This window comes from Podarcis liolepis (assembly GCF_965112155.1).
Source record: "Podarcis liolepis genome assembly, chromosome: 16".
Classification (NCBI taxonomy): domain Eukaryota; kingdom Metazoa; phylum Chordata; class Lepidosauria; order Squamata; family Lacertidae; genus Podarcis; species Podarcis liolepis.
The window spans coordinates 8668787-8690602 of NC_139567.1; the positions used below are offsets into that span (position 1 = coordinate 8668787).

The following is a 21816-nucleotide window of genomic DNA, read 5'->3' on the forward strand; positions in this document are numbered from 1 at the left end:
CACATGCAACTACTGGGTACTAGTCACACTTCACTGAAGTCTCTCAGCCCCACTCACCTCACAGAGTGTTTGTTGTGGGGGAGGAAGGGAAAGGAGAATGTTAGCCGCTTTGAGACTCCTTCGGGTAGTGATAAAGCGGAATATCAAATCCAAACTCTTCTTCTTCATCATCATCATAAGATCTCGAGACACTTCTCAAGATCAAATACAAGGTCAAAGCACAAATAAATAGTTAAAACAAAAATGAAACAATAACTTCCCCTCCCACAAACACATTTTAAAAAATGTAGAATATTACTGAGCCAAATTTAATGGAGACAGCCACCTTTTGGGGTGGAGGTCATTGTTCTTCCCTTTGGTTATATTTGTGCCTATGCCTGCCCTTAGGGGATGTGTTGGTTTTATTTGTAAGCATTGCTAGAGTTAGAATCATATAATTGTAGAGTTGGAAGGGACTCAGGGGTCATCTAGTCCAACCCCCCTGCAATGCAGGAATCTCAGCTAAAGCACCCATGCCAGATGGCCATTTTTGTTTTTTTTCAGAATAAGCTTCTTCATTTAAATTTTTTAATATTTAAATTAAATTAATGAGAATACATTCTGGAGAAGGAACGGGAGGCTTCTATGTTTGGGGTGAATTTATATGATATTGCTGCATTTGATTTTTGTAATTGTGCCCTTGCATTTCAATTTTATTGTGGCCTTTATTGGGTCAGTTGAATTGGGGATAGTCTTTCTGCCTGGGATGGGTGGTTATGGTGGCGGAGAGAGTTGCATTCCTTTTTTGTCCCTACTAAATGTAGAAATTGGGAGGTGTGCATGTTTCATCCTGTGAAAGGGTTCCATGTAAATAAGTAAGTAATAATTAAAGGCACAATTCATCCTGAATTGAGCTTTTTTTTTAAAAAAAAAAAATCACTTTACTTATTTTGTGTTGTTTTGTGGTTCCTGGTAGCAGTGAACACAATTCTGAGAAAGACCCCCCCCCCCCAGATTTCATCGCCATCCTCTATTTATTTTTGTGCCACTTTTTCATTTGTTTATTCCCAAAGTGGCTGATGACATATCAAATGAACAATAAATGTGACAATTCAAAACATTGCAGGAAGAATTCTAAACTGTTTTATCAGTAAGTACCAAAAAGAAAAAAGAAAAATCAATCCATACAGCATGGTATATAAAACAGTACAGATAAGCCAATATAATTACATAACTGAACACTCTTAGAATTACAGCTCTGTGAGTCACCCAGCAACTCTCACAGCTGTCCATGGAGGGGCAGGTCAGTTCTGTGTCCAGGGCAGCTGTTTACCAGCTCCATCTGGTACGCAGGCTGAGACCCTACCTGCCCACAGACTGTCTTGCCAGCGTGGTACATGCTCTAGTTATCTCTCACTTGGACTACTGCAATGCACTCTATGTGGGGCTACCTTTGAAGGTGACCCGGAAACTACAACTAATTCAGAATGCAGCAGTTAGCTGGTGACTGGGAGTGGCCGCCAAGAATACATAACAGCGGTTTTGAAAGACCTACATTGGCTCCCAGTATGTTTCTGAGCACAATTCATAGTGTTGGTGCTGAGCTTTAAAGCCCTAAATGGCCTCGGTCCTGTATACCTGAAGGAGCGTCTCCACCCCCCCCATCGTTCTGCCCGGACACTGAGGTCCAGCTCCTAGGGCCTTCTGGCGGTTCCCTCACTGTGAGAAGCGAAGTTACAGGGAACCAGGCAGAGGGCCTTCTTGGTAGTGGCACCTGTCCTGTGGAATGCCCTTCCACCAGATGTCAAAGAGAAAAACAACTACCAGATTTTTAGAAGACATCTGAAGGCAGCCCTGTTTAGGGAAGCTTTTAATGTTCAACAGACTATTGTATTTTAATATTTTGCTGGAAGCTGCCCAGAGTGGCTGGGGAAACCCAGCCAGAAGGGCGGGGTATAAATAAAATATGATGATTATGATTTTATTATTATATTATCATCATCATCAACAACAACAACAACACTCATTACAAACAGCCATTTGCAGGGATTTTTTTTTTTTTTGGGGGGGGGAGTTGTGACTGTTAAAAATGCTTTGATGCTGCTTTAAATGTTTAGTGTGGATGGGGCCAAAGGCAACAAATGTCAGGTTGAAGAGGTGCATCATCAGCATATGGCAGAAACTATTTAAGGTGCCAAGTGCACCACTGTGGGGATGGAAGACCACAATTTAGGGGCTGCCATAATGCCCTCTCCAAGGCTGGCATCCCCTGAACTTCTGAGGGTGGTGGAACTACCAAGAAGATTCTCTCTGCCAACACCCAAGAGGGATACTAAGGGAAGAAGAAATGGCCCGGTCTTCCTAAGTGCAATGATCTCAAAGTTGCTCTCTGCAGTGTGGTGTCAGGCTGCTGCCAGCAACTCCTGGCCAATTGCCCAGGAACGTACAAAGACAAGGAAATGTTTCTTACCATCCACTTTTTATTCAGTATTTACAGAGAGAGGCTATAGAACCCAGCCTCTTGGATAATGGCGCTGTCCTGCATGAATCTCCCACTTTCTCATTCAGAAGTGTCTTCTGTCTGAGCTCTTTGCTCACTTTCAAGGGTCTACCTTCAAGGCTCGCCGAGTTCTGAGTGAGGGGGTGTCTGGAATGCTTTCTAAAGACAGTGTCCATCAGCTGTTGGCCCCCTAGTGCTTCCTCCTTCTCTCCCATTATTTCCCAACTTTCCCCCTCACCTTCCTCTGAGCTGTGACCTCCCTCAAACCCCTGTTGTAAACCTAAACTGTCTTCCTCTTCCTCCTCCCTGGAAGGGTCAAGCTGGGGAGGCAGTCTCCACCACTCCTCCTCTGCCCAGTCCCTGACATGTGGAGGCAAGATGGAAAATACCCCATAGGTACAATTTTGACCTTTCTTATGCGGTTCATCAGCTTCTGCCAGAGAGAGTGAAAAAAGCCAGAGGTTGTGGTGGTGAAGATCTAAATGAAAACAGAAGACCCGGGACTACAACTCCCACCAGCCTAAGCCAAATGGTCAGTGATCAGGGATGATGGGATCTGTAATCCACCAACATCTGGAGAGCATCATGTTGACTATCTCTGTATTATTGCCTGGTGACTTTGGGCGAAACCCAAGGATCATGCAATTCACTCATGGCTCGTTAGATGGTATGCCATTGTGCATAAATATAATGTAACATTGCCTCATCACTGCAAATTCCTTGCTGTTTGTTTCCCCCTCCACTCCCTCCCAACAGTGTCATCTTGCAGAGATGTGAGGAGTGCAGGGTAAGTCTGTTTTTGCTCCTTCTGTCCCTAGCTAACCAACGTGACGGATGGCATTGCAAAAAGAGCCTGCTGCTTGGCATGGAGTCTAATTGGCTGTGATGGTCGGTGGCCGCAGATTTGTTTATAAACTAGAAAATCTACAAATTGCCAACCATCTGCACAGAACAGTGTGCTAATGAATGCCTGTAGCCTGCAGATCCATAAGCTGATTACCTGCACGTTACAAGCCCTTCTTCTCCTGGTTTCCAGCTGAGGTTATCTGTCTGAGTTTGAGACATGGAAATAAATTGTTACTTCACTGCCTTTTGCTCATTCTTGTGGATCTGCAGAAAGACCTGCCACTGAACCTGGATCCTGAGCCCTCTCATATTTTGATGGAGACAGCTGATTCTGCCTTGAAATTTACCTGCTCTGCAATGCCAATTAGCTCTGTGTGGTTTAGTTTAAGCAGCTTTGTGCCAGCTCCAGAGTGAAATAATATTTTGTCAGTGTTTCTGGGAATTCATATGTATATGAGATCCACAGCTTGTTGCTTCTGAAAGATATCTATGAAATATTAGGAAGCTTGAGGCTTATTTCTGCTTCAAGTCTAGAGGGAGGCTGGGGAGTCCCTCACCACAACTCTGTTCTAAGGGGCTGGCCTAGTTTGCATGTAATACTAAGCCATAGTTTACCGCAGGGTTAGGGAAGCAGTGACCCACCAGATATTGATGGACTTCTTTAACTTCCATCATCCATGACCATGGTCATGATAGTGGGGATTGCTAGGAGCTGGAGTCAAATAACACCTGGGAAGACTACAGGTTCTTCATCCCTGGTTTATCATTATAAAGACAAACCTAAATGAGCCTCAGGCTTGTGTCATGCATGGCAGTGAGAAGGAGGCGACCTGAAGCTTCTGCCTCCAGTTTAGGTTGTGTTTGGCATGCCATTTCAATCATAAACTGCAGTGGACGCTTGAAACAAGCCGGCTTCATGAACCCTCATTTGAACTTGGCTTGCTTCCACTAACAGTAGTTAAGATCAATCACAGTTTGACTGCTTTGGGGTAAGATGGCAAGCTGTGGTTAATCAGAAAAGGATGCAAAAACTGTCAGACTCCTTGCAGTCAAGCTAGAGGAGGTGGGGTGAAGATGAGAGCCTAAAGACTGGTTTAGCATTATGGCCATATCAGCCCATTGTTTCAGTTTTATTAGGAAGGAAGGAACATAAGAAGGGTTTGCTTCTCTTGCTCTGAAGATATCCCACATTTGTTTGTGATCTCCATCATTCAGCAGGCATCGGTTGTTTTGTGACTAAAGAAATCCCATGGTATTATTTTTATTTTTTTAATGTTTATCATACTCCTCCTTCAAGGATCTTGGGATTGCCAACACAGCTTATCCTCACAATAAATATGTGAAGTAGTTGAGAGAAAGTGAGCATAATTGCCAAATGAGGGTAGAATATTAATTGGTTAATATCATTCCTTTAGATTTTGACTAAATTTGTTTAATGCAGATAGGCATCCTCTCATTTTTGTCCACCTTTGATTACTCAGTTCGTTTCTACTTCTGTATGTTTGTATATTTCTGATTTTCTTGTTGCAGTCTATTGGTAACATTCATGCTTCACAATTTTAGATAAATTCTGAAACAAAAAGTAAGGTGTATTCATATACATGCAAAAAATGCAGCAGTTAGAACTCAAATATCACCAAATAACAATCCTGTCAGTTCCAGGATTTTGCAACAAGGTGTTCCCACTTTCCTTACCCTGTGCACCCCCTAAATATGTTCTAGGGGTTTCCCCATCCTGCTCTAACAGATTGGGAGAAATGTACAGGGGGTGATGGGGAAAAGTCCCATTGTGCAAGTAGAAATTCTGGACCTAATGGGACACATTAATTGGATATCACCCAATGTGTGAAAAGGCCCTTAAGGACAGCTGTGGATTAATCTTTCATTTAAGAACAGTACTTCTAAATGTTATCAAAGGTGCATTGAGCATAACATCTTCTTTTCCATAATGTCTAACCAGATTCTTCCAGGAAGTCCACAAGCAGGTCATGAAGGTAGCAGCTCTGAGCTGCTGTTGCCTCCTCAGTGGATGTGAAATGCTGTAACTTGTTTGAACTGATATTCATTGGCATGGTGTCTCTGAACATGGAAGTTCCATATAGCCATCATTGTTGACTGGGCCAAGCCCACCATTAGGCAAAGTGTAATGATTTCCTCAGGCAGCAGATGCTAAGAGGCAGTGGAGATAGCCCCCCTCAGCCCTCAAATGCTGCAGGGCAGAGCTATGTGTGCCATTTAGTCTGCCCTGTACCAGCATAACTACTTTGTTGCCCTCAAGTGTGCTAGCTTATTCCAGGTGGCTTCTGTATGTGGAATGGAGGGCTGCCATCTTTGCACTTTGCCTCAGGTAGCAAAATGTCTTGGCCCAATACTGATCACTGATCGCTGTTGTGCATGAATTTGTCTAACTCCCTTGCAAATTGTAGCAGTAAATTTTATACAATGAACATACGATACGGAAATATGCTTTCCTCTGTCTGCCCTGATTGTACTGCCAATCAGTTTCAGTAAGTGACTAATGTTATCCATCATCTTCAATTCTGGAGAGGTGGGATATAAATAAAGTAAATCCATCCCATTAATCCACCCTTCATGTTTTATCTCTCCAGGTGGAATGGCTGAAGAATGAAGAACCAGTTGATGCTGAGCAGGATGAGAACATTGACACCCGAGCAGATCACAACCTGATTATCCGCCAAGCACGCCTCTCTGATTCTGGGAACTACACATGTATGGCAGCCAACATAGTTGCCAAGAGAAGAAGCCTGTCAGCCACTGTGGTGGTGTACGGTCAGTGGGTGTGAAATGCTATAACTTCTTAGCTTGCAAATGCTAACCTGTTGATTGGTGCAGTTCACAAGTTAAACAGCTCTGTCATCTTCAGATGAAAGGCAGTATACAAATTTTATTAAGAAATAATAATAATAACACTATCATTAAGTATAAGCATTATTTCTAGGGCTTGGGCTTGGCATAACTAGTGGGTTCCATGCAGATAAGAAGACTTATCAGATTGTTTGACACTTTTACTTGTCTCTCTGTGTGTTTTCTCTTCACAGAAACACAAGTAAACAAAAGCATCAGACAATCCGATTGATCTACCTGCAGCATTTAGCAGAAACAAAACAAAACAAAAAGTAAATGAATTCAAGATCGGGAGAAATGCTTAGACGTCCCTTCTGAACTCAGTTTGTGAATGGGAAGGAATTCATTTTAGTTACATTTGTTTCATTATTCTATTGATCATGAAATGAATGTATGTTCCTCCTTCACAAGGCTGAAGCAGAGTTTAGAAGGTGCTTCTACTGTACATGTGAAAAGGGACTCCTAAGATCGAGATTGCTTGGTATTTTTGGATTCCACCCCCCCCTCCCCCAAAGACTTATCTGTGATTAATGATTATTAGAAAACCCCTCCTTAGCTATTCTAAAAATATAATTTGGACCAAGAAATTGTGATATGCATTTTAATTAGTGAATAGAATAAACAGTTAATAGCAAGATCAATTTAAAAGCCATTAAAGAAAAGCTTTTAAACCCCATTGTTTGACTGGCAGTCCCAGAAATTCACGAGAATACTTGGGAGCACACCTCCTTGATAACTTAACACCTATTTCACTAAAAAGCCATTACAAACTGGCAAGCTCCAATACATAGTGCTAACTGAATATGTGAAATAACTAATTACTGAACTGAGTTGGCGACAATGTTCACTAGAGTGCTTAGAAAGTGTCAATTAGAAAGGAACTAGTTCTATTTCAAGTTCATGCATTCCAAAAAGGAACTCATTCCTATTTAAGTTCATACTTTTACAAAAGAAACTGTTTCGGTCTGAGTTCATCTGGGTGATTTCTTTTTAATCCATAAGAAATTTATTCTCTGCAAAATATTTTTTTTATAAAACAGCATTCAGAATGTTACAAGCTGTTGTGCTGAAATATTGGGTTCAAAAGCAAATCAGAGGCCACACAAGTAAGACATTTTTAAGACTGAATATCAACTAGTGAAGCTTCCCCCATAATTGTGTTTCCATAACCGAAAAGAATTACCCTGTTTAATGTATGCCAGTCACACAGTTCTAAAATGCACTGCTCCTGTTGGAAGAGAACAAATCTCTTCACCAGGAAATATATGGGAAGTGCCTCACATTGCTTCCTTCTGATTGCTTAGCAGCAGTGATTAAATGTCTAACATCCTTAGCAATAGCAATGTCTCCATATCTGCCCAATAAGCTTTAGGAAATTGTCTCCACACTTTGCTTTCTAACTTTTTTTTCTAGATGTCTGATTGAAGCACTTTTTAAAAAGAAAAGTATGGGAGCTATTTTCAGATGTAGGTCAGAGATTTTTCAACTAGTTCAGTAAACTTCTTTGGACTGAGCTACTTCATTCCAAGTGCTGAATCATTGTGTGTCTTTGGCTGTGGTTGGGTTTTTGTGTTTTTGAAGGATGGCATTCACTATGAAATAAAAGGGGGAAAGAAAAGAAAAGAAAAGAAAAGAAAAGAAAAGAAAAGAAAAGAAAAGAAAAAGGAAGTGTGGGGGTCTTAAACCCCCCCACAAACAACTGCAAGACTGACCACAAACAGGCAACTAAGTTCAAAGAGAACAGATGGCGAGCCTCAGTTCTTAAGGGGGTGTTTTATGGCAAAAATAAAATGGATTTTGTGGCAAGTTAAAAACAAACAATTTTATTATGGCATAATCTTTTATAGAGTATATTCCACTTCATTAGATTTAAGCCATTTTATTCAGGTGTGTGTTCAGATAGACACATTGGGGTGTTTTTTTTGGGGGGGGGGTTAGTAAAAGTGGGTTCAGAGGGAAATGAAATGCAGAAAAGTACAGTGATAATTACATACTTAACAACGCTGATTCCCTAAACAGTTCTCAATGTCACAGGCAACTATTTTATGAATAACCACTGTTAAGTATGTAATTATCACTGTCTGTACATTTTCTGCATTACATTTCCCCTTGACCTCACTTCACAATCTGCCAAGTGTATATATACACCTAAAATTCAGGATAACACTTCATGCTACTGATGAAATGGACCATAATCCATGAAAATTAATGCAATAGTAAATTAGTTCACCTTTAAGGTGCCAGAAGACTCTTTGTGTTGCATTCAATGCAAGTTCTACTCAGAGTAGACACACCGAAGTTAATAAAGATGGCCAACTGTTTGCTCAATCTCCCTCCTCTGGATTTTCCTAGACAAAACTGATCTTAATTTATATGTTATTGCTGGTAGCCACCTTGGAGGGCCATTTGGTGGAAAGAGGAGAAAGAAATGTAACAAATTAGCAAATACTAAAAAAGAATTACCCAGGGCCCCATCTGCAATATTCATTTAAAGCAGAGGGAGGGTGGCAGAGATAGGAGCATAGGAAATTGCCTTATACCAAGTCAGACTAGCAGTGACTCTCCACGGTTTCAGACGGGGGTCTCTCCCAGAAAGCAGATGGTTCAGTATCTGGATGTTGCCACATGGAAAAGATACTGTCTACCCAGGCAGACCATTGGTCCATGTAGCTCAGTCTAGTCTGCCCTGACTGGCAATTACTCTCTATGGTTTCAGAGAGGGGACTTTCATGTGGCACTCAACAGATTACCCTCAAGGTAATGTGGCCCTTGGTGGGAGGGGAAGTTCCTCCCGCCAAGGGTCAGTCAAAATAAAATTGTGCATCTATGGTTCCTTGTAACAGCTCTTTCTCTATAGGAGAGCTTGTTAATCAAACTTAGTATGGACCCCTAATGTTGCTTTTCAAACAGCCATATCTGAACTGGAAGAGAAAGTTTCCTGCCTCTTTTGTGCTTGACTGCCTTTGTTCTCTTTAAAGTGCAGAATTATATTTTATTAAGTCAGATAGATGCTTAGACAACCTCGGCTCATTATTATTATTTTTGCCTTTTGGGGAATCTGATTGTGCCTTAAGTGGAATGTGTTTGGAGAGAATTAGGGTGGTAGCCTCTCCTTTCTCAAAAACCATCTCCCTGTCATCCTCAGCACCTCCTGGCATATAAGTCTGCCTCCTTCAAACATGACCACACATTGACACCAAGTTCTTTAGATAATTGCATCCCAGTGTTATTTAGGCAGCAGTGTCTACAACTGAGCTTTGGAATTTAACATGCAGGAACTTTTTTCTTTTTTTTTTTCCTTTTAAAAAGAGAGCTTGAGAATGGAAGGGCATGAAATGAAGGTTTGTTCTTTTCAAATGTTAATGTGATCTCCATCTCCTCCCTACTCCCCCACCTCCCTATATGTGTTCTGGTTGCAGTGAATGGAGGCTGGTCTTCATGGACCGAGTGGTCCAACTGCAACGTACGATGTGGCAGAGGATGGCAGAAGAGATCACGGACCTGTACAAACCCAGCTCCTCTCAACGGAGGCGCCTTCTGCGAAGGAATGTCTGTGCAGAAAATTACCTGCACGTCACTGTGCCCTGGTGAGAGAGATGGTATTACTATTTATTTAGAGTAATGAAGGCTAAAAGGCTCCTGGAGAGACGTTGTTGTTGTTTAGTTGTTTAGTCGTGTCCAACTCTTCGTGACCCCACGGACCAGAGCACGCCAGGCACTCCTGTCTTCCACTGCCTCCCGCAGTTTGGTCAAACTCACGCTGGTAGCTTCGAGAAAACTGTCCAACCATCTCGTCCTCTGTCTTCCCCTTCACCTTGTGCCCTCCATCTTTCCCAACATCGGGGTCTTTTCCAGGGAGTCTTCTCTTCTCATGAGGTGGCCAAAGTATTGGAGCCTCAGCTTCACGATCTGTCCTTCTAGTGAGCCTGGGGTGACTTACGTACAGTCAAAGCAAGACAGTCCCTACCTGCTGGCTTACAATCTAAACACACAGACCACACAAGGCAAAAGGGACTGGGAGGGAAGAGGAAAATCAGAATCCAGACACAGGCACCAGTTTCTAAACAGTTGTTCTTCTAATGACCACCTGGCACTGTACAGACCCAGGAAGTGCCTAATGGAACTAAGCCTCTGGCAGAGCCGGAGGCATGAGCCCTGGGTCTTAACTCTCCCACTGAGGCAGCCTGGTGGAATGGCTGCCCCAGGTAACAGTTGAGGAGAGAGGAGGCCTTGTGGAGCAGAGCCAATGGGGTGAGGTCTGACAAGCCTACATTTACCGGTTAATGGTTCACAGGCCCAGTTAACTGTAGTAGAAAGATGATCTTGGAAAACTGCTACAAGGTGATACAAGGAAACTCAGTTAGGGGGGAGTTGAGGAAGTCAGTTAACAATGGAATTTAAAATGAACTTTAGAAGGAATATGTGTTCTTATTTTTGTTTTTTCTTTCTTTCTTGTAGTATTGTAATGTGTTTTCTTTTGTATGTTTTATATGTTATATCTGTTAAAATCAATGAAATTTTTGGAAAAATAATAATAATAAATGGTTCACAGGCCCATGGTTGAAGTTGGGGAGATGGGGCTGTTATCCTCCTGAGCTCTCTGCAATATGCAAAGTCACCTGAGGGCAGGGATGCAAAATAAATTCAGTTCATTTTACATTCTCATGCAGACGTACCTAAGGACACAGTTTCTGAAACAATGCATGAAATGAAATACACTGTCCTTGGAAATTCACACTCTTTCTTCTTTTTCTTTTTGGTGATTTTTTTTTTTTTTACAATCAAATAGTTTATATAAAAATTTGTTAGGGGAAAGTGTGCATTTTGAGGCATATATCTGTGAAGAAACACTCAGGCAAAATACTTTCAAAATGTGTTTATTGGTGAAAACTGCATACAAAGGTGTGTATTATTAGTTGACACTAAAATGCTGATGAATTTTCATGAGTATTAAAAAAAAATCACAGATGTTTTCCTTTTAAAAAAACCACACATTAGTTTACAATCTATTACATGATACATCAGGGAGCATGGCCAATGGTCATCTCTGTGTTTTCCTGTATGTGTGAGGATTCCATGCCCCCCCCCCAAAATGAAAATTTACCAATATGCACTGTCCAGTTTTAAAAATGCATGCATACTTTCTTTAGGTTTCATTATCCAAAACTCATTGAACACTGTGGGTGTCTGTTTCATATCTACGGGCTTTAAATTGGAATTTATTGAATCCAGCATTTCTTTTGAACTGCTTCTGTTAACATGCATAATTGGGACATGGGTAACGTGAAAAAGAGCTGGACAGGGAGTTGCAAAGACTGTAAGACAGGAAGTGAGCTGTTCTAAGCCAGTTGTTAGACATATTGATCCTGAATATCTTGTGGGTATTAGCAAGAGAACTGCAAGGCTAGCTGTCATGCTTCAGTCACATGTCAGAATTATCTCAACCCCTAGAGCTGATTGGACCTTGGATTTTTGAACTGCTATTCCCTTCACTCTAAGGGACTATTCAGACCTAATGCCAACCATGGTTTGGTCAAGTTTGAAAAATCTCATGTTGGGCTGGGTGGAGTCGCTTTGCTTGTTTTCTAGCAAGTGGGGAACTGTTGACTAGGCAGGAGAAGAGGTTGGTGTGGTGCAAATGCAGAGGCAGGATTGGCTCCACAGGCATGTTTACACTGCTCCAACCTCTCCTTCCTGGTAAGCAATGGCAGCCCGCTTGCCAATAAGATAGCACAGTAGGTCTGCCCCATCCTGTGACCCACTTTGGGGCTTGAGTAGAGTAATTATGGACCCCAATATATCAGCTCGTTTGACTTGGCCTTTCTGCTGAAATAAACATTTTGGTATGTTTTGCATTCCAAATTGCTTTTCCTTCTACATCATGTGGACATGGGACATCATGCGATTGCAGATTTCTCTAGAGGTTAATGATGAAAGCAAATGATGTAAAATTGGTCAACTTTCCTGTGATTCCAAATAAGTCTGAAAACCAGTCTCCAACTGTCAGCATTTCTCCCAAGATCATTTTTGCTTCTGTTTCTTTCCTCCTTCTTTTTTGCTTCAGGCAATCTTTCTCTCCCTCTCAAAAACATTGTAGCTGCAGCCCAAATGAATAGGGGAAAATAGCACAGAAATTTGGGGAAGAGATACAACCTAAAAGAAGCCATTTAGGCTTCTCTTTGATAGCAGATAAATTTTAGCACATGTAATCTTGTACAGCAGTTTTGAGCTTTAAATTCAACTTCACTAGGTTTTTTTCCCCTCTGCAAAAAGATTTTATTCACCTTTTTTGCATGGTGTAATTGAGGTCTAGTATATAACACAAACAGATGGACCATTCAGTTTTATGTGTTCAGTTAATAGTTACATATAAACCTTCTGTGCACATACAAAGCTAGATGTCAGGGAGAAGAGTTCTAGCCTGCTGTTGTCCCTGACATTCTAGTTTTCTGTGGTTAGGGGATTATTCTACAGCAAAGCATTCAAACATAGGTTTTCCTCCTGTAAGCTGAAATATTGCAGCTCAGGGATAGTTATAAACACCTGCTATGTTGCTGTAGTATAGCTTCCATCCTCCTTGATCAGGCATAGGAAAACTCGGCCCTGCAGATGTTTTGGGACTACAACTCCCATCATCCCTAGCTAACAGGACTAGTAGTCAGGGATGATGGGAACTGTAGTCTCAAAACATCTGAAGGGCCAAGTTTCCCTATGCCTGTCCTTGATCACAGACCATACTGGCTGGGATTCTACAACATCTGGAAAACAGCATGTTGGTTACCCCTGAACTAGAATATAGATTCCAAGTTGCCAACAAGATACTGAGGTGAACAATGGTTTGTTCAAAAATGTAAGCTTTTGAACTTTCATTCTCTGCATCTTACTTGGGGATGAGGAGTTGGGGAGCAGGAGCATATAAGCCTGAGGGACACTGCAGCTTATGCATGATCTAAAACAAGGTTTATGTATTCAGATTAGTTATACCTATTTAGACTTAGCTTTGCTAAGATATTGGGATACTGGATTATGTTAAATTAAATTTTACTCAAAGTCTGTTGATCCCAATGGTCCTCCTGAGGACACACACAGAATATATAACCATGAGTCACTGGACAGGAGTACCTATACATTACTGCTGGACTGCACCTCCCATGATCCCTGACCATTGGCCAGGGCTGATTGGCTTTGGAATCCATCAAGAATTAGAGGGCTAAAGTTCCTCACCATTGGATTAAGGGTTTGTCTTGATAACTGTGTGGGAGAAGTTGAATTCCAAGAAGTGTTTGAAGGCATTGCATGTGTGTTTTAAGAGGGAGCTCTAGCTATAAGGAGCAGAAAGTTTGCAGGTGATCTATGGTTGGTTGAACATTATGGAGATAAAATAAATCAGATTGCAGGCTAGATCAGGGCCGGTGACTCTGCATCCCTCCAGATGATGGTGGGCCAACTCCCATCAGCCCCAGCTAGCATGGCCAATGCAGGGATTATGGGAGTTGGGGCAAACAACATCTGGAGAGCCACAGGTTTCTCAGATCTGGGTTTGATGGATCAGGGAATCACAGAGTTCAAAATGACCTCAAATATCATCTAGTCCAAATCCTTGGTGATGCAAAATATTCACTACTACAACATCCCTGATAGGTAACCATCCAACCTCTGCTTTTAAAACAAAACAAACAAACAAAATCAAGCATACAATGGAGTGTCCACCACCTTCCAATGGAAGGGAAAACTGGGATAAATTTGAGAAATGATGGGGTAAGGATTTCATCTATCTTGCCTATATGGGAGTTCACCTATATTACCAAAGTGCCCCAAACGAGTTCTAGATCAAACAATTTGTCATTTAAAGCAGCAGCGAATTCCTTCTTTTCTGTTTAGTGGATGGCGGCTGGGAGGTGTGGAGTGAATGGTCGGTCTGCAGTCCCGAGTGTGAGCACATGAGGATCCGGGAATGCAGTGCTCCACCTCCACGGAATGGTGGGAAATTCTGTGAAGGTCCAAGCCAAGAGTCAGAGAACTGCACTGAAGGACTTTGCATTCAAGGTAAATAGCTTTCATGGGAAGTCAATGTCTTTTTTCCTCCCTCTCTCTCCCTTAAATTAAGACTCACAGCCAAGTCTATGATTCATGTTGCAGACTGGAGAGAGTTGTCTGCAGTGAAATCAGTCGACAGCAGCCTGTGTGTGTGTGTGTTCATAGCTTTGAAATTCATTCTGCCGATGTCTTTTGCTTGGAGCTCAAATCCTTTGAAGTCCATAGAAAGGGTTATATTGGCTGGAAGGGAAGTTTTGGATTCCTCCTGTGGTGAATAATTTATCAATGATTACTTGGGATGGTCCAACATGTATCAGTTGCTCAGAAACAGATGGTGTCAAAGGAAGGTCGCACAGACTGAAAGATACTTCCTTCTGTTCTTTGTATGTCCAGATTAGCAGTGAACCGACAGACTCCTCTTTTGATTTTGGAATGGGGATGTTTGAAGAATTTGATCTTTGCAAATTCCTATGTGAGTCAACTTGATCCACATCTCTCAAACTAATTTGCAGATTAGAATTTTGAGTGGTGTCTCCCTCCCCTAACCTTAAATATGGATCGATGCAGAAATTGAATAAAAATAAATGTCCAAGTGGCATGGATCAGAAACAAAGAACAATTTCCTAAAACGGATTGAATATCAATACAAAGGGATATTAGTAATTGCCAGTGTCAAACTCTCCCATCACCATTTTGCAATTGGTGGGCCTCAGTCCTCTGAAGTGAACCCTAGAGATAGAAAGTTTGAGAACTGTAGACAATACTGAGCTAGATGGACCAATGGTCTTACTTGGTTATAAGGCAGATTTCTGTTTCTGTTTGGGGGTTAGCTGAAGGCACTGCTCAGGCATTCACATAGCCCATGCAGTTCTAGATGTAGGGAAACATCAATTAATACTTATCGAAATAATTGGAAAAGAGATCTAGGACAGGAGATACCAACCGCTATCTGGAATTGGATCTGGTAAAATGTCCCTCAACAAACAATTACGGTAACTGAGTGGGGAGGCGGAACCAGAGGTGATGGCAACTGAACAGAAGCCCAAACACGTTTGCAATCCTGACATCCCCGCAAGGCGAGTGAGTGTTGTGGATGAGCCATGCTATACCGCATCTTTTAAAACTTGGCAGGCAGCGTTTGGGAAACTTGTTGGGACATCTTCGTTGCTTTTGTCCAATTCTGAGCATCTTGAGCAGATGTACCATGACTCTTGAGCCTCGTATCTGCAGCTGAGCCTGCACAGCTACTTGCCTGACTGAGGATTTCTTACTTGCTTGTAAGCAAGAGCCTCCATCCACCTGTCAATCACCTGCTGTTATCATTCTGCCACTTCACAACTTCAAAGGGCCTCACTGTAATCGCTGATCAGCTGATCAGACAGAGCAAGCCTCCTTGAAGTTTGTTTGCAGATGGCAGTTCGGATTCAGACCATGCCTGCAAACTGACATTTTCCCTCTGAAGACTGGCAAGCTGACAGCAAGGCCCCTTAAGCTGCACTAGCAGGTTCCTGATGCGGAACTTGCTGGTGCAGCCAATCCCAGTGGGTCTGGCTGTCAGCACTGATCAGCTCTTGTCAGTGAGCCCCACTTGCAAAGGAACCATCAGGAGCTCACTTTAAGTGCCTGATGGTTCCGTTGGAATCACACGCTTATCTGCCGCATGCCTGACATCACATGTGAAGTCAGGTGTGGGGTAAGTGGATGTGGTTTTGAGAAAACGGCTTTGCAGGCTAAGTTGGAACTCATACCAGGCCTAAATAGGCCTGCAGGGCAGAGGTTACTAAACCCTTTCAAGCAATGATCGTTCTTGTAGAGTGAGACTCCTTGGTGTACAGACCTGTGAACATCTATTGAGTTCTGTTCCTATGAATCCATCATGCTGTTTTCTGCTTGATTGTCTTGCTGTGCAAGAAATGAACTCTTTGCTATGGGTACTCATTAGGTAAACCCCTGTATTTCTATGTGTATTTTTGCACTATGCATGTTAGCTAAAATGCATCACGGAGTCATAGAGGTGGAAGAGACCTCAAATGTCATCTCATCCAGTCACCTGCTGATGCTGGAAATCCACTGCTACTACACACCTTAAAGATAGCCACCCAGCCTGTTTAGCAAACAAGAGTCTATCACCTTTTATCTGTTCCACTGTTAAAGCAGTTCATTCCACCAGGAAGTTTCTTCCTAATGTTGACTCAAAATCCCCTTTCTTGGAAATTAAAACTCAGTGGTTTGTGTCCTTTCCTCTGGAGCAAAAGAAAACAAAAATTGATCCATCACTGGCAGCCTTTCAGATATTTGAAGATGGCCATCATATTGTCTCTTCCCTGGGGCAAGCATGCCCAACTCCTTCAACCATTCCTCATAGGACTTGATCTCCTTCCCGATCCTCCTCTGGACACATTCCATTTGGCCTAGTTTCCTTTTAAACTGCTGGGTAAAAGCTACTTGCTGCTTGTGGGATGAAAGACCAAAAAAACTGTGCCCATCCATAAGCCAAATACTTGCTCACAGCTGGACAGAACAACCACAGCAAATGCTGCCACCGAGAAACTCACTTTCATTTAAGCGGTATAATGTTTGGATCCATACCTGTTAATATTTTACAGTTCTGGAAAAACCATGTTTTTGTGACAGAGTAACTCAGATTCTGATTCCTTGCATTTATCTTGCACAAATTGTTCTGCATTTGCTGGTCCTGATGAGGAACCCACTGTCAGGCAGGCTGCTGAAGCTTCTGGAAGTTCATTTTCATGCCTTTCCTCACAGCCCTAGTCCTAGACCAGATGGTGCCCTAGCCAGGAAGGTGGAATGCTTTTCAGCCTGAGGGCTACATTTCCTCATGGGAAATCTTCAGGGGCATGAAATCCAATGGAAATGGAAAAAGAAGTGGAAATTACCAATGTTCATTTATTCATCCCATGTCCAGAACAGAAATCAATACCGACTGGCGTTCATTGTTGTTTTCAGTCTGCAAATGATATGTAATCAATGGCATTTTGTCCGTCATTTGAACTGCATTTCCTTTGCATTGAATTTAAAGGTGTGGAAACTATTACATTGTTAATTAACTTTAACTGGTGTAAATTGCATGAAATAATGGGACAGTGAGACAAATTAGGTAGCATTTGGTGGCAGCTGAACTGCAGTAGAATGTCCAAACTGAAAGAAACTAAAATGCAAAAAGAGGATTGTTGATGGCAGCACATCTCACATACTCGAAAACCAACATTCCCCCAGGCTAGTCTCTAAAGTGAGGCCTTTGTGCTTGGGTGCTTTAACTCAGCTCTGCAGCTGATTGAAACTATATTACACAAGGTGATCCTAGGCATTTCCCTCCCTATCTTCTCCCCTATTAGTGTACTGTTTGTTTGGTTACAGGCATCTGCTCCTCATGTAGCCACTAGCTTTAGTGAAAAGCTTGCGTTTAAATCCCATCAGATAGAACAGGAGGTCCTTGAGACAGGGGCGGCTTCAAATGTTGCCTTTTGCTTAAGCTTGTAGAAAACAAAACCTTGACTTTTGTCCAGTTGTGCTGCTAGACACAAGCTCAAATAGCAGATTTCTTTCCAAAAGGATTAGTGTTGTATCAAGATCCAAGTTAAGGGTGCACTGCTGGGAACATAGCAAAGCAAAAAATAATAATAAAATGAAATAAAAAATGAAAACTTTGTGCTTTGGAGATCCTGTAGCTAGTCATCTCTCCAAGAGTCAAGGAAATATTTTTTCCCCTTTTTGCCAAGAGACACAAATGTAGAAAGTAGTTGTGTTTATTTCTGACAACGGTAAATGTGAAAAGGATCTAGGGGTCCTAGTGGACCACAAACTTAACATGAGTCAACAGTGCAGTGAGGCAGCTTTGCTCCTACCGGCATCCTGGTGACTGCGTTTTGAAATAATTGCAGTTTGTTTTGGAAAGCATCAAAAGACCAATACTCTTTGGAGTTGGAACTTTGTCCATCAAGTCTTGAAACTTTTGGCTGGTAAGACCACTGAGTTTATGTCCATGCACCTGAACAAAACTGCCACTCTTCGATTCTGAAACCATGGTAGTGGAATCTGAGCCATTAAGCCTGCATTCATACATACTTGTCATTGTATCCACTTGCTTCTAGTTGTTGTTTTTTTTTAAAGAGATGTTATCAGCTCCAGTGCTCCCCTTCTTGTGAAGGAGAGTGAGCCCTTGCAGGAGAACAGTGGAAAACAAGAATAAAGCTGAGATCATCACAGGCTCCCCATGTCTGGCCAATGTTACTGTCCTTTATCTGAACTAGGAATATGCATTTTATCCAGAACACCTCTCTTTGTTCAATCAGAGTGAAATATTAAGTGAATATGTTTTCTCAACTATGTGAATTACGGTATATATTTTTTTCTGGAAAATGGAGCAGTCTATTTTCAGTCTATGTCAGTTTGACATGTGCTTGTTCATTAGTCCATTGTGTCCCCTTTCTGTGTTAATCTGTGATTATTTTTTAAAAAGAAAAGCACAGATATTCGTAGGCAAATACCCATTTTATTCTAAAGTTAGCATTTTGCAATACATTTTGGTATTATTATTTCTTAGCCAAGATGACTCATTAGCCAAGAATGCTCATTTTGGAGAATTGTAGAATCTGAAGGATCAATATTGTGATCCATGCATTAGTCCACAGGTGTGGATCAGACCAGTTTGTACTGGAATTTACAGAAATAAAATTTCTCAAGTTCCCATTTCCCTTTACTCCTTTGTGTGTCACACTATATGTATACGTCAAATAATCTTCAGGCTCCCCATGTTTATTTTTGCTTTCTCAGCTGGTAGGAATTGGTGCAATTATCCTGTCTTGGTTCGTTTTCTCCACCTCTCTATCTCCCCTTTCCTTCTTGTTTCAATATGTGCCTTTCCAGCTCTGATTTTCCCCATGGGGAATTGTGAAGGAAACGTAGTGCAAAGCTTCAGAAAAGTAATCTCTGAGGCTATTTTTTTGCAGGCACAACTTGCTAACGCTGTTCCTTTCGCAAGGCCAAAAACATATGTGAACCAGTTCTGTCATTCAGAAGCAGAGTTTCCTCCTCAACTTCCTTGTTCAAACTTTGTGTTGGCAGTGCACGGCTGACAGTTGTTCCGGTCTACTCAGAGACTGGACAGGCTTTTGCTACCAGGTCTAATTAAAAGAAGAGGGAGAATGAATGAGAAAGGAGGGGGGAGCAGATAAGGTGGGTTTACTGTTCATTTGGTCACTTTTGGTGGAAAGGTGTCCTTCGGCACCTTTGAGGGTGATGGTCACATGCTGAGGCTGTGGGGCACCTGGACAGGTACAGAGTGCCACTGAGGCTGTACTGAGTCACCTGGGCAGAGTTATGGAGCTTTGAGAGTAAGGGACTTGTGAAGACTTCCCCACTTTTTGTTAAAATAAATAAATAGTGTAAATTATAGGGAGAAGGGTACAGGGATGATCTGCAGCTCAGCAGCAGAGTACCTGTTTTCAATCGCCAGCATCTCTGAGAAGGGCTGGGAGGAATCTAATCTAAAGAGCTTCCAAAGCAACTACTCTATTCTGAAGTTAAAAATGGAAAGTGTAATGCTGGTGGTCAACAAAAGAGGTTTAAAGACTCTCTCAAGGCAATTTTTTTAAAAAATGTAATATAAACACCAACATTTGGGAAACACTTGTCTGCGAGCGCTCCAGTTGGAGAACAGCCTTTACCAAAGGTGTCATGGGCTTTGAAGACACTTGAAATCAGAATGAAAGGGAGAAACTAAGAGGAAGGCATGCTTGGCAAATACATACCGTGATCAACTCCTGCCCGGAAACCAATGTCCCCACAGTGGAAGGACGTGTGGATCCAGAATTGGCCTCCACAGTCACCTACGGACCCATTGTTAAAACCGTGTTCATGGAAGACAATCTTACTCGGCTACGAGTGATCACCAAAGAAGAAGAATCTAAAGAGCTGGAATTATTGAGCTAGATGCACCAATGCCCGAACTCAGTACAAGGCAGTTTTCTGTGTTCCTAACTGCTGCCCTGCCCCAAGGAACCCCAAACAGGTTGTTATTTCTCTGTATGGATTGCTGAGCCTCACCTCTTTCTCTCTGCATCTGGCTGGATTCAACCCCCTGCCCCCATCAGCACAGCACAGTCCAGTCCATGCTTGTTTGTTTATAACCTGCCCCCTCCTGCAAGTGTTTTAAGGATTGATGGGCTGAACTCTGGAACACAACACCAGCAAAGAGAATGGAGTAGTCAATGCCCCCCCCCAAGTTTTTGGACTACAGTTTCCTGCATCCTTGATCTTTGCTGCCTAGACACTGGCGGAGGAAGGGGGTGCTGTGGGGGCGGGGTGCCCCAGGTGCCATTTTTTTCCTGGTCCATGTAGGACCAGTCTGGATAGTTGGCCTTGGTGAAGACTTGACGTTTTCATCCCCCAAAAAGTATTTGATTTGAGTTCCTACTGAAATGAGGCTGCATTTTAATGTTGTATTTTAATCTTGTTTTTAAGTTGTATTTCAATCAATTGTTTTATACCTGGTGTTAGCCGTCCTGAGACCGGTCTTGGCTGAGGAGGGCGGGGTATAAATAAAATTAATTATTATTATTATAGCTCCACTCCTGGGTGCACAGCATGTGCACCGCTCCAGATGCCAGAGCAGGAACAGTAGTCCAACAACATCTGGAGGGCACCACCATGTTGGCTCTCCCAACCTAAGAAATGGGGGGGGGGGAATTATTATTATTTTGAAATGGAAAAAAAATAAAAAAACCCATTGCCCTGCAATTTGTATCAGTGAGTGGGTAGCGTCTTTATAGAACGTTTGAGAAATCTCATTGTAGGTATCTTATTAGAATGTATTTTGCCCCTTTCCTGCTGTGCCCTTAATGATAGAAGTTTGTCCTCAATATGCACAGCAGCTTTCATTCTGACATTTCAATCTTGAAGGGAAGAATTCCTTTCTGGCTTCCTTGGAAGAAGGCACTTGGGTCAAGCTGGTGTGTGTACTTGAAATGCAAAGCTACATGTAGAACATGTGTCATCGCTCCCCCCCCCTTCCAGTGCCTCAGTCTTCAAAGCAGATATTGTGTTACCTTTCATTTTGCATTTTTCCAGACACGTTTCCTGTAAATGGGGGGGGGAGGGGTTGAGCAGGTGTTCAAACATCAAACAGACAATTATGGCATAAGCATGCATTAAAAGCACAGTGCAGTCTCCCACTGCTTAAGGGAGAGCTTGGATACCACATTTCACTGCGTTGTTTTTGTTTTTTGTGTGTGTGTGTGGTTTTTTCCCTGGGTCTCTTCAAAAATAAGTGAAGGGCTGAATTAGTGTTCAAACTTTTTTTAAAAAAGAAATAGAATTGTGTATTAGTAAGCAGTAAGGAAATCTGCAAGAAAAGATGTAGATTCATCTTCCCTCCTAAAGGAGTCTCTCTTATGCATGCATCATGTGAAGGGGAGTCATAAATAAAGTGAGTTAGCATATCCGTGATTCTAGACCTGCCCCTAACATCCACCTGTTAGGTGTGGTTGTAGGCATTGCACACAGACTTTCCCCTATGTTTTGGAACCCTTCAAGACAGGGGTTCCTGAACATACTTTCTTGGAAGCAAA

At 42.1% G+C, this 21816-nt stretch overlaps 1 protein-coding gene across 4 annotated transcripts in view; it reads left to right on the forward strand.

Annotated features, from left to right (window-relative positions):
* UNC5D (unc-5 netrin receptor D) overlaps nt 1–21816 on the forward strand; it is a 426529-nt gene that overhangs the window by 288507 nt on the left and 116206 nt on the right. For 2 of the 4 annotated variants that reach the window (XM_083480386.1, XM_083480387.1), the window contains exons 5-7: nt 5935–6115; nt 9610–9777; nt 14072–14236. In XM_083480386.1, the coding sequence (XP_083336512.1) occupies nt 5935–6115; nt 9610–9777; nt 14072–14236 (514 nt within the window). The remainder of the gene's footprint in view (nt 1–5934; nt 6116–9609; nt 9778–14071; nt 14237–21816) is intronic. The other 2 variants (XM_083480388.1, XM_083480389.1) reach the window with 1 other exon arrangement.